The 13882-nt window shown below is 41.5% G+C and overlaps 1 protein-coding gene across 1 annotated transcript in view; it reads left to right on the plus strand.

Annotated features, from left to right (window-relative positions):
* COLEC10 (collectin subfamily member 10) overlaps window positions 1–13201 on the plus strand; it is a 36860-nt gene extending 23659 nt beyond the window's left edge. The window contains exons 3-6 of the mRNA XM_037048438.1: window positions 1050–1121; window positions 9223–9276; window positions 10893–10988; window positions 12789–13201. Of these exons, the coding sequence (XP_036904333.1) occupies window positions 1050–1121; window positions 9223–9276; window positions 10893–10988; window positions 12789–13180 (614 nt within the window). The 3' untranslated portion in view covers window positions 13181–13201. The remainder of the gene's footprint in view (window positions 1–1049; window positions 1122–9222; window positions 9277–10892; window positions 10989–12788) is intronic.
* Window positions 13202–13882: the final 681 nt, after the last annotated feature.

Consider the following 13882-nt stretch of genomic DNA (forward strand, 5'->3'; position numbering starts at 1 on the left):
CAGCTGTACTTGTAGCTGTGTCTCCCCTTAGAAGCTTCTGCTCAGCAACTCTATGTGGCTGGCTTGGAGCTTCAGGAGGAAAATCAGAAGGAGCAGAATGTCGTTTGGTCCTTTGATTTACTGACCTTTCTCCAGCATCTGGCAGGGTGTGGAAGGAGTAGGAGCAAAGAAGATGAGAACAACAACACAAAGGTTGTTAGAGAATGTTTTTACTCATAAGACCAAAAGCTTTTGGATTGAGATGTACAAGCACGTCTTCTGAGCACCAGGGATAGTCCCTGCTAGCTGTTACAAAGTGCTGCCTCTAGACCACTGACTTTAAGATCTTTATAATTTAAAGAAAGGAAGACACAGGCCGCTGAGATCTCATTTGAGAAATTCAAACTTAAAATCTTTTTTGTACTATAAATAGGTATACTATTCTATAAATTGATTTTTGCAATTGAAAATCAATTGCAAAATTTTTATCACAAAATATAGCTTTATAATAGGCAAATATTGTTTACACTATCATAGAAAAAAATACTAACAATTCTGGAAAAACTTAGTGATTCCTGTCTTATTTTTTTCAACAAAAACTCAGTGGGACAATCTTTGATGTTCCTTTGGTGACTAGGTTTTATGATTGCGCATTCCCTCCCCCTTTTCAAAGCAGCTGAGATAGTCAAATGTGATTATAAATCACAGGAGAAATTGATTCCCAAAATGAAGCCAAAATGGATCTAGCGAGGCACAGAATTCGAATAAAGTGCAGAATCCTTTCACTCAGCCCCTTATCTGACCTTTAGATTAAACATCCCCTGCTGTAGTCCTTTTAGAAATACCGCGTTGATAAGCATTTCAATGTCACCAGGTTCAGGATTGCCCTAACTATCCACATTTAATTTTAATACATACATTCTAATGCTATTAAAATAGATAATATGGCACAGGATATATAAATATGCCAGATAGAGAATATACTTTTTGCTGTTTCCTACAAGTGGGCCACACCTTCGCAGGGAAGATAAAAATGTGAGGATATAAAGATGACATGCTCTTCCTTCCAGGGACTAAGGGAGACCTGGGTGACATGGGAGACCAGGGCAACATCGGCAAGACTGGGCCCATTGGCAAGAAGGGTAAGCTGCATTTTCCTATTCTCCAATGGCGATTTCAAGCAAATTGAGCATGCCCTTGGGATACTCAAAAGGTTCTGCAGCATAAAAATGATCTCTTTCTTTTCTTTTAAAATATGAGTGTTTTTTCTTTGTATCTTGGCTGTGCAGTAGTAGAAAACAATTACTCATAAAACTCAAGGTAGCAAAGGACAGTATAATTTCATTTCTTAATTCAAATGGAATAATTATAATTCCATGCAGAGATCTATTACCAAGATAGGAACATCTTTTTGTTTTCAGTCCTGTCCTGACCCTGCGCATAATTACTGCTTCAATGCGACAAATACCTCTGTTACGAAAACAGAGGTAATGGCTTTCTTTTTCTTACCTAACTATTCTTTTCCTATCTTCTCATAAAGCCCCACAATGGCAGAAGGTTCTAATTGCTTCTGATATTCGGTAAAGTCATACAGGCAAGCATTGTTCCGCTTTCTTTGAAGATGCAAAGCTGCCTGTGATTTAAAATTTTCTTGCAAGAAACTCACAGACTATCTAGAAATGTAGGACTTTTTTTCAGAAAGAATTAAAATACTGAATAACTTTGTGACTGCCTGAGGAACCCTCTGGGAGAGTAGACAAGATTGACATGAAGAATTGACCCAGGTCTTGAAGAGCAGTGAGACGTTTATGGAAATGAGGAAGGCATTTGGGGGTGATACAGAAGAGAGTCCTGCAAAGGCAGCGGTCAGGGGAAGCGCAGCGCCACAGGCGATAGAATTCTGCAGCTTGGTCGTGCCCGCCAGGCTCCCACGGGTGCTCGCACAGCTGCGTGATTAAACACGTGCCTCAACAATGGCCGTGGTCTGTGCCCGTGAGCCGGCTGACAAACGGGGTCTCAGCCGAGGGTGTGCCCCTCTCCTGGCTCCCTGTGGTCCAGTACTTCTCTCCTTACGCTCTTTCAACTCATTCCTTCGAGAACTTTCCTTGGGTCTGCACTGGAGGGTAGGGATGGAGGGCAGTGCACCAGTAAGAGTTCCTGACTCCTGCTGCAGAATGTGCTGGTGGTGGCCTTACCATGACGCTAGTGAAGCTTCAGATTCAGAGCCCCGCCCTTGCTTGGGTCTTTCCCAAGACCCGGAGAGGATCCTTAGCAATAGGTGCATATGTCTTGGTAAAGTTGAAAAGCAAGACATTTTAACATCAACCGGTTAAAATACTGCCTCTCAACATTTTTGAAAACCTGTGCCCCCCAACAAAATGTTTTAGATATATTGCCCCCTGACAAGATTTTTAAACATCTTTTTTCTTCGTTTCCCCCACCCATGAAATTTTACTATCACCCATGAGCAATATATTTGTTATGGACTGTGGTTAGAGTAAGGGTTTATTTCCTCTTAAGAACTGACTGCTGCATGCTTGAGGTGGCATCACGTAGGTTAGCATTACTCTCTCCTGCTGCTTCCGTGTCTCTCCGTCATACTTCTTCTCCTGGTAGTAGCTGGGCTTTGGAGTGGATGTCAGGTATTGGGGGAGCTAGCTAAGAAGAACTTGAGTGAGAGAAATATGTAGTTTGAACTTATTGATGCAGTTTGCAGTTGCTTTCATGTACAGCTAACAGTTCCAATGAAGGAATAGGTCCCAAGACTATGCCTGCCACTTACTGGGCAGATCTACCCAAAGTCATGATGAAAAAGTTGTGGGTGGTGGGGCAGGGGCAGAGATGGGGTCATCCTATGAACGTGTCCTGGGCCACGCAAGAAACGTATGGACTGTGGGAAAGAAACAAGTTGTGAATTGTACAGGGCGAGAGCTAGTCTGTAGAAAATCGTCCAAATCTAACAGCTTATAAATGAAAAAAAGACCTTATAGAAGTATTCTTGTATTTGAAAATACTCTCAGTTTACCTGTATTACCAATAACAAGTTGTAAAGATAAAAGAAACTTCTTACACTATTAATGATAGAAACAAAATTCAGGTTTATACTACAGGCCATGAGAAAATTGCCTGCATTAATCTTTCTGTGAAGAATGACTAGCTCTGCAAAAAAAACAAAACAAAACAAAACAAAAACCATAGTTAAAGGCATGAGTAGGCTGCTAAACTGAATAGGACTTTAGGGTCCATGATCCGGAGGAGAAGGGAACCACTCCGAGGTTAGCTATGCATTCTGTACCTACTTCTTCTCTTCTCACATCGTTTCCCAGTTGGTAGGCGAGGAAGCAGCAGGAGTCTGAGAGCCTGGAGTAGAGAGTCGCCCAAGGTACATTCCAGGCAGCGAGAGATGACTGGACTTAGGATGCTGCTCCTTTTATTTCAAAAATGGAAATTTCCAGTTAGAGCTCCAGGAAATCCTGAAAAACATTTCATTAAGCATGTACTCATTCATGTTTCAAAAATCTTAGGAAGCTAGGAATAGAGGGACACAGATTTAATATCTAAAGACGTATCAACATCAACAACAAGAGACTATTTTAAAATCATATTTCATGATAGAATATTGAACACTCCTCTCCTGAAATTGGGGATGGTGAGCAGAACCCTCATCACTAATTCCAATAAACATCTGAGAACAAATTCTAGCCATACCAAAAATGCAAGAACAAGCCATGAAAATCATAATAATTGGAAATTAAGGAATAAAAGGGTCATTATTTTCAGATGACATGATCGCAGGCCCAGAAAATACAAAACAGTCTAGAGATTAGCTATTCATATTGTTAAGCTTCTTAGATACTTTAATATACAAAAATAAATTTTGTTCCTACATACCAGAAACAATTTTTCAATGAAATTAAGAAGATGCCATTTATTATAGCAGCAAAGTTATCAAATATCTAGGAATAAATTCTGAAAGCTGTGTAAGCCCTGCATAACACATGCTACGTAATGACAGTGAGAGAAACTAAAGAATATCTAAGGAAATGGAGGTAAAACTACATGCACAAATGGGAAGATGCGGTATTGCTGAGATATCGGTTTTCCCTAAAAGGATCTACAGATTCTATGCTACCTCAGTCAGCGGCCCAGAAGTAGTGCCTTTGAAATTTAATATGCCAGTAAAAAATGTGTGTGGAAATGAGAAGGATCAAGAATGCCCAGAGAAGCTCTTGGAGAAGAAAGACAAAGTCAGATGACTTAAGTCACTGAGTTTACATGTTTATTATAAAGCTACACCTCTGAAGGTAGTATTAATTTAATGCAGAGACAGATAGATCAATGGAAAGGAGGAGAGCATGCAGAAACAGATGCCCAAACTTGATTTATGCAAAATTGACATTACTTTGTGATGGAAAATGATGAGCCTCTCAATCAATAGTGCTAGGTCAATTGGATATTCATCAATGCAGCCAGATATATGCAGCCCATGATGGATGAAATAAAAGAGAATTATAGTGGCATGAAATTCATTTAGTGGTTAAATTGTTATGATTTTTAGTGTACTTGGTAATGGGTTGTCTGTTTTTAAAATTTAGTGATTTGTTTTTATTTCTTTTAATGTACATATACATTTGTGTAACCACTTTTCCCATTGTAGTTTGGTACTATTTCTCCTAGTGAGGGCTCCTCAAAGCTTTGGATAAAATTCATCGTGGATATGTTCCTGACTGTATCAGCTTCACTGAACAACTGGTGAAAGGGATGGAAAGAAATCACCCAATAGTGGCATGTTGGACTTCAAGATTTCTGAGCTGTGACCATGCTAGATGATGTTGAGATCCCAAGTATTGTCCTAGAATCAGCGGAAGTGAAAGAGGAGGGTATTCACTGCCTTGGACACACCCAGAGTGCAAGAACTTCCCTTTTCAATGGGATATACAAGATGTTGCATGATCCCAGATTTAAATGTGTCAGATCTAGAGGAGACTCCAACTGAGAGAGATGGAGTTAACAATCTTGAGCCGAGTCATAATCCCTTCCTAGATTAAGACTAGGTAATGTGGGAGGGCAGTTGATGACAGAGACAAGGAAGGGTCAAGAGTTTTAGCATAATTTTCTGGGTGTCAAAGCGGTTGAACTTCTACAGATGTTAGAAAAGTTAAGTCTGGAAATGACAAACTAGCCTTATCTTCTTCAGCACAATTCTTCATTCACACTCAGGTGCATAAACTCCTAGTGCGTTCCTCTATCACTTTTCTCATTGACATGCCTTATTAGCTTGTCTGTTTAGCCCTGCATACTGTGAACTTCTAGAGGGAACAAATGAATGAAAGATTTAGTGGACCGATTTACTTACATAAAAATAAGCTGTATGTGGGTACCCTACTTTTTAATCATTTTATCCTAATGCTTATTATATGGTAGAAACTTTTTAAATATTAGTTTTGTTAAGAATGAAAAAAATCAATGATAAATATTTCTTATACGGTAGTTCTCTTTTCTACCCTTTATTTCTTTAAGAACCACTTCCCCTTAACATCAATTTCCACCATTGACTAAGATTTCTTTCTTCTCCAGAGATATGCCATCAAAATTTATGAGCATGTCCTGAAATTTCAAAAAAATGGAGGTTCAGTGTTCTAGCTCACCGGGATTAATTTCATTTTTAATCTGTACTTTGAAATTTATGGCCCTCATTTTGTCAATGCCCCTTTTAAATTTTTCACTGACTCAGATTAATCTCAACTTTCTGGACTGACCTTAACGTCACTTGCATGGACAGGTAGGTTTCCGATGTCAATATTTCATTTCACGAATGAGAAGGAATAATTTATTATAGGTAAATTAAATCTCATAGCAAAATAAATGTTTTTACTTAAGGTCAATAATCCCTTTACAGTGAAAGCATTATGATTTTTTTATTTGTTTAAATGCAGCCTCTAATTCTTCAATTTTAAGACAGTTATTACAAACATGTTTCCACTCATGGACCCAAATAAGGCTTTGTGTATGGCTTTATACCAGAGTTTGCTTGGGGCAATAGCCATTAAAAGTTCACATCCTCCATCAGGTGGCCAAGTACTTGCTACACTTACCTTTACCATAACTCTTCTGCCTTCTGATTTAGGAGGCAGAAGCTCACATTGCTTGAGCATCTTCTGGGAGTCCAGCAGAGATAATCCAATGATAAAATAACATTATATAATCTGTCCTCTTTGATGATCTTAGGTATTAGGTGCCCTTATTTCCACTTTAAAAATAAGAAATAGAAGCTTAAAGAAATTAAGTGACCTGTCCACATTTAGCTAGTAAATGACAGAGCCAAGGTTCAAGTCCTCACTGTTCAGACTTTTATAGAAAGTCAGACCTCACTGTTCTTTCACTCCACCACACTGCTATGCCTTTTCCATGGGTAAAAAGGGAAAGGAATTCACATAAAGATACTGAAAAGTAATCACAGTGCTTACATTTTCTCAGGAAGAAAAGTCAAATTATCCATTCAGGAATTGTTTCCCACACTATTAAGATTTAGCTATTGCGTCAGCGAAGCCTTCTCTGCTCTGATCCACAGGATCTTTGCCTTCTCCAAATACCTACCAGGCATTTCTTCAACTTACTCTGTTAGTATGTGATGGTGATAGTGTGCCATCCCTGATGGGTGCTTTGTTTTCTGTAAAAAACATAATTTTTCCAAAGCAAATATCATGTTTATGCTTCTTTAATGTCCCATCATTGGGCTTAATTCAGAAATAGAATCAATTTTCAGCCTGTTAAATCAGCACGAATTTACATATAAAGAAAATATACCGTTTTAAAATAATTAAAATATTAAACCATATTCATATGACCTTTGAAGCCCATATTGTTTTCGGTGGTACTAAAGATCGGCATTCCTTTCAATTTTTGATAACATTTTTCGAATACTTTAATTTCTTCGTGAAAATATTGTTTGAGAAGAACTTCTCACTGAGAAGCACTATGAACCGGGGAGTCAGGAACGATTGGGCTGCAACACCGGAAGTGTCACTGACTTCCTGGACGTCCTTGAGCAACTTAGTTTGCCTCCCAGGTCCCCAATCTCACGACAGTAAAAGAGAGATGATGTAGAACCTAGTTCATTGGACTGGGTATGGTTACATCTATAAAGTATCCAGAACAGTACTTGACAAATGATTGGCCTTTAGCAAATCTATCTCTCCTTTCTTTCATTAATCTCTTCTCAAAATCTGTTTTTCCCTTTTCCAAGTTACATGTAAAAAGTGCAGAACTTGCAGGGCAGTGCTTCGAGGAGAGGAGATGGGTCTGCCTCGTCAGGGGGCTGGCCCATGTCCATACTGTTTTCCCGCCCGGGCCTCTGCCGGACGTCATCTCCTGTCTTGCTCCCATATTCACCTGCTGAAGTTTCATAACCAAACTCCAGCGCTGTCCGGTCAGGAGGGCCTTCCTCCTTCCTTCCAGCCAGAGCACTGTCTCGTCTAGCTCTCTCCCAGAGTGCCATCTCTGTGCAAGGCCTTTCTTACAACATTAGCAGCGTTCTTTAGGCATACGAGTCGCCGTCTCTCATCTTTCCCAAGTGCAAGCTCTGAGGTGTCCTCCCCCACACTTGCACTGCATTCTGGGTTCCAGAGACCACCTCCTTCCGCTTGGCAAGCCCCTAGACGACTGGCATCCCTACGAAGAAAAGTGCCCACGGGGGTCCACATGGAAGGGCTCAGCAAGTCCTTGGGGCCCCAGCACGTGCGCCTTTCTGCACGATCGACAGTCAAAATGCACAAGATGATGAATAGAAAGCACTGAGCAAAAGTGTCCAATGCCACAGTTCCTGGTGACATGTGATTTCGGAGCCCTCGAAATATGGCTGGTCCAAACGGAGATGTGCTTTAAGTGTGAAATACATATCAAATTCTGAAGGCTTACTACCAAAAGGTGCAACATATCCCATTAACGGTTTCCCATTGACTACACATTAAAGTGGCAATATTTTGGATATATGGGTTAAACAATATGTATTATTTAAATTTTTTCAAGTGCTAAACAAACAGCGATGAAGAGAAGAGCTAATGGGCAGGGAACACAGGACACCCGACGGGTATGGGAAGGGCTCCCATTTTTTCCCCTTTTGACAGGAAAGGATGGGGCTCGGCAGAGCCTCAATCCTGGCTCTGTTCCCCTCACATTGCCTGTTTGAGTCATGTACCCATCTTTCTGCCCAGACCAAATGCCTACAGGGTAAGCCACATACTCTTTTCTAGCCCAGATGACCTTTGCCCTGTATTTATCCCTCCTGGGCCCTTTCTTCTCCTGTTTCCCAATCACCACTGAAGCATAAACACTATTTTACTCTGATCAGGGTCTTCTCTTTTACTTTTCAAGGGGTCCAGCCAAACATGTTCTCTCAAAAATCAAAAGCTTTTGCTTCCCATTATTGTGTTTGATGTGGCCTTCAGAGCTTATTTTGAAGTGTAAAAAAAAAGCAATATTTTTCCCTCTCCGCTTTCATAATCCTGATGCTCTGAGAATTATTATGTGGATGCCTCTGACTGAATAAGAAAGTGGTAAGGTGCAAAGGAGAGCAGAATGGAAAGTTAGCAAGGTTCATATTTCAGTAGAACATATTTGATACTGTCTATAGATATTTGCATACAACCCATTGCTTCTAAAAATGTACAAACTCTTTCAAGTTAGAAGTTTGATTTTGCCTCTTTATATCCTCGCAGAGTACCAAGCCTTTTGTCTTGAATAGAGTCAGTAAATAGTAAATGTTTGTTGAATTAATTTGAAAAAGCGCAACACATGTTTTCAAAAATCCAAGGGCGAAGCCTCGTGGAAGAACTTTGGGGCATAATAAGTAGACACTGCGATGTGTTAGTCAGTCGATCCATGTATATACACAACAATGGTACTTCCGAAATTAAAAACAGGCAGAGAATTGTATTAGCCTTGCTTACAAGGCCACATTACACGCACATGTTCGTAGGATAGCTGAGACCAATTTAAATGTTTCTTACACATACTGCTAGAATTCTCTATTCCATATAAATCAGTTATGACTTGTTTGCTTAGTTGGACCCATGCAGCCAGCTCAAAATCCAATCATTTATCTAACACCGAGGAATCCTGGTGGGAGGTACTGCAAATTAAAGGTAAAAACTGTTTTCTCTGATTGTAGCTATGTAAGAGAATGTCTGTCCAAAATGACTCATTGTTTTCATTGTCCCTTTGGGGGCTATTGTTTCTATTCAGGCGACAAAGGGGAGAAGGGTTTGCCTGGGATTCCTGGAGGAAAAGGCAAAGCAGGTACGGTTGCCGGTCTTTCTCCTTGACTTCTGGCACTGTTCCAGATGTACTCATCTCCGAGAGTATAGATGCCGTTTTTAGGAGAAAACAAAAGATCTGGTCAGTGTACCTGACTTGATTTTACTCAGGGGAGAGGAAGGGGAAGACGGGAACTTTCCTCTCTCCTGCTGGTGACTTTCCAAGCCCTGGGGAAGGGGACGATGGCACATTCCATCCCATTAGGCCTGCTGTGGGGGAGCCGACCCACTGCCTCCGGAAGCAGCCCCACTCTCCCAGGCCCAGGGGAAAATCCACAGTGGCCTCAGCCTGGGCCGCTCTGGCATGCCTCGCATTCCACCAGCATCTCAACCAAACACAGGCCAGCGGTTGGCCAGAAGCAAATTGGCCTAACCCAGAAAGGCCCGTGGTTATAGGACATGACTTCAATGGCTGTGGGCCTTCTCCCCAAGTCCTGAGAGCTTTATTTCCAGTGAGATATGCAGGGAAAGAAAGCAAAGTGTTTGGGGGGGGCTTCAACTTTTTTTGTCAGCAGGAGTAGCGTAAAAACTGATTTCAAGAACGCTTTTTTATTCCTTTTATGTAACTGATAATGTGGAGAAATAAAGCCACTGATTTCCCCCCCTTTGGCTAATAAACTTTTCCTTTTTCTTTTTTTTTAAAGATTTTATTTATTTATTTATCTTTGGAGGGGAAGGAGAGAGGGAGAGAAACATCAATGTATGGTTGCCTTTCATGCGTCCCCTGCTGGGAGTTGGCCTGCAGGGAACTGGCCTGCAACCCAGGCATGTGCCCTGACTGGGAATCGAACCGCGATCCTCTGGTTCGCAGGCCTGTGCTCAATCCACTGAGCTATGCCAGCCAGGGCTAAACTCTTTCTTTTTCAACCACCTCAGGAAAAAAGTAAACAGAAATGTTTATATGAAGCAGCCAATAAATGAAAAAAAATAGACTCATTTGAATTTCACATTATTTCCCTTCCAATCCCTCTCTGCCACGCTATCAGTGGGTGACTGAAAAGGTAAATGAGCAAAGGGGAATGAATGGCAGAAATTCAAAGTATAACTAACCCACAAGGGCAACAACGCCTTCTTGGCATAGGTTAGAACTATTCACAAGATTTGAAGTTAGTCCTCAAAACATTCAAGCTGTACTCCAGTGGATCATCAGAATTTACATTTGATTTCATCGTGAACGGTTTCCCCTGTCCATGGAGAGTTGTGCAAGTGAATGAACGATGTACTCCCATGGCTGGGAAAATGTACTGAGAAAGCTGTAAAGATTTTATTCTGAAATTGGAGCGTTGCGTCCTATGTTCAACAAAATGCCAAATGGTCCACAATATGTGTGCAGTGGTTTGTTGTGTTTACTCCTCTTTTTAAAAAGATGGTTTAGAACGGGGTTTTAACTCATTCACCATATGTTAAAAGATGTATTCTGAATCCCCAAAGGCAGCGTAGACAGGAAACCTTGTTTTTAATAAAAGTTTGAAAGGATAGCTACTCACAGAGAAACATAGTAGATGAGAAAGAGACAGTAAACCCCGGGAGGAGTTGCGGCCCCTCTCAGCAGGTCCGCACATGCTTCGGCACGAATTCACCGTTTCTGTCACTGAAAAGGTACTGTCTGTGACTGTGGAAGATACCGGAAAGTTGTTGGACAACTGGACATTAGTGTTGCTCGCCTCAAGACATCTATGAAGTTCGTCAAAAATGGTGAGCATATTCTCTTTTGTGCTTTGGGCTACTTACTGATTTAATCTCTTTCAGCCTTGCAGTTCCAGTATTTGGGTTGGGCAAAGTACTACGGAGACAGATTCACCAGTTTAAAGGTCTCTCAAAGCACTAGTAATCCGCTCCAGCTCCAGGAACCTTCAAGTCCACGACGTATGTTTGTACAAACTGCTTTAACAATGGGTAGAAAAAGTTACTTTCTGGAGAGAGGGATGGGGAAACATTCAGAGTTGGCAAGCCATGCCTTCAGAATAAAAAGGGACAGTGAGATTCAGAAAGAACTATCACCCCCAAAACAGAAGAATAAAAACAATAGCTGTTTTCTTGAGTACTTGGAATATTAATAATTATGAAGGAAGTACTATGATTAAGACGAAGCTTTGAAAGATGACCTTGTCCATAGATACAGAGCTGGCGATCCATGCACGCAGCAGGGATTTTTAATGCAAACTGATAGGGATGTTATGTGTTTCTTTGAATGTCGCAGTTCTTTGGTATTAGTCATTTTTATCACTCCCGTCCATTTCCCCGTTGTAGTTAGCAGTTAAGCCCTTAAAGTGGGCCTTATGCTCTCTCCTGAGACAGTGTGAATGAGGGAACTACCATGGTTCGTGTTGCAGTTGGCTCCATTCTGTTGTACTTTCATTTACTGCAGCCCAGCTATATTGGTTGTACATTATGGGAAGCACACAGATGCCATGTCGCGTTCACCCTCATCTTGTAATACTAGGAGCACCAGAAGTGCTCAATATTACTCATGACCCCAATTACAGTTCTGGTTAGAACCTGCACACAAGACGCTGTCTCTGACGTGACTTGGACGCTCATGAAGAAACCAGACCTCGGAGGTTCAACATACAGCAATAGTTCTTAACATCTGAGTGGTCACAGATTTCTTTGTGAATTTTACTCTATGAACCCTAAAAAGTGTATGTTGATGCCCCTGAAGTCCAAAACATTTATACCACACTAGGAGCCCAAAATGATCCTGAGTTCCTAATTCTGTCAGTAGCTCAGTCCACTTCATGTACCTGGAACATGTACATGTATATTCCAAAGATATGTGTGTTCACAGCTGAAGAATTTGTCCCAAAGTGGAAAAACTTCTGAATTATCCCCATATCAGTTCAATAAGTTTCTACCATCTTTTGCAATGTTGGAAGCACCAAGTCTACAGAGTGGCAAAGACATGGTCATTGTTCTCAAGATGTTTACTGTTTAGTAGAAGAGACACACAGACCATTAGACTAGCCTGTGTTGAGTACTATGAAGTGGAGACACGGGGAACAATAGTCCTCGGTGTCTGTTCAGGGAAAGGCTCCTATAGGATAAAACACTGCCACTGAGCTCTCAAGGACGAGTAGGAGCATCCCAGCCAGAGAAGCAGTGAGAAGGATTCTCAGGCATGAAAAGCATGGAAACGAAAGAGAGAAGGGCGTGCTCATGGGACTGTAATTTTGGCAAAAGCATAGACTAGGATGAGAAAAATAGTCTGAGATGAGGTGGATGGCAGTTCATGTAACAAGTCTGTGTCAAAATAGCTCTCTGCTTCAAAGTTGTGTGGGAAGTTAGAAAGGAGTGGCGGAAAGGACAACTGGTAGGAGTTCTTTTTCCACCTGATAACTAGGAGGGTAGAGAAAATATTAAACCAATGCCAACCTCATCGTAGAGTCTTGTGAAATAATTGTAGAATCTCGGGGAAATGAATTTAAATCCAGAGATATTATATAATTGCCTTTTCTCTTTTTGAGACACATAATTTCACTCTTCCTCTCTGCAAAGTCATTGCAGGGATTAGGGAAACGGACGAGAAATTCTACTACATTGTGCAAGAGGAGAAGAGCTACAGGGAATCCCTGACCCACTGCAGGATCCGGGGCGGCATGCTAGCCATGCCCAAGGACGAAGCCGCCAACTCACTCATTGCCGACTATGTGGCCAAGAGTGGCTTCTTCCGGGTCTTCATTGGAGTGAATGACCTTGAGAGGGAGGGGCAGTATGTGTTTACGGACAACACCCCACTGCAGAACTACAGCAACTGGAAGGAGGGGGAGCCCAGCGACCCCTACGGCCAAGAAGACTGTGTGGAAATGCTGAGCTCCGGCAGATGGAATGACACCGAGTGCCACCTCACCATGTACTTCGTCTGTGAGTTTGTCAAGAAGAAAAAGTAACTTCCCTTGTGCTGCACATTGGTTATTCCCTGTGACTACCATTGCTGTGAAGAAAAAGTAACTTCCCTTGTGCTGCACATTGGTTATTCCCTGTGACTACCATTGCTGTTCTTTTATCCATCCTCTTCTTCCTAGTTACACTAAATTTGTTCTGGCTCAGGACGAGTGGGAAATGCTAAACTGAGGTTTGGGAATCTCCATTGTTGTGTCCTTCATTAAACATTTTCATACACGGTTTATTATTAAGCCAACAGTTTGCCAACTCACATGGGTCTCAAGAGAGAGTTTGATTTATTGGCTGGGCAATAAGTAGTTGCTTGCACCTCCAATAAAATGTTCTCTTGGCATTTGCTCTGCCCCTTCTCCCTAGAGCCTATACCACTCTCTACCTCACCCAGTGAGTGATTTGACTGTTGGTGAAGATTAGGACAATCTGCCCTTGCCCAAAGTCAGACAAGAGGGTCTTCTTTTTCCAGAAATCCCAAGATATTATCTGCCTTTGAGTCTGAGATCTCCAGTTCTTTGGTCATCCATCATAGCTGTACACACACTTGCAGGGCCCTCTCATTCACACAAACATAGAAACAGTTGAACCCCAATGTCTAATACTATGAACATCTAGCCCAGTGAGCTGTTCCAGACCACGTGGAATCACATAGACCCTGTCTGTGCTTCCAGTCTATAGTCTTCCCTGAAAAATAC

This window comes from Sturnira hondurensis, unplaced genomic scaffold (assembly GCF_014824575.4).
Source record: "Sturnira hondurensis isolate 20B ecotype Veracruz unplaced genomic scaffold, ASM1482457v3 Scaffold0006413, whole genome shotgun sequence".
NCBI classification, from domain to species: Eukaryota; Metazoa; Chordata; class Mammalia; order Chiroptera; family Phyllostomidae; genus Sturnira; species Sturnira hondurensis.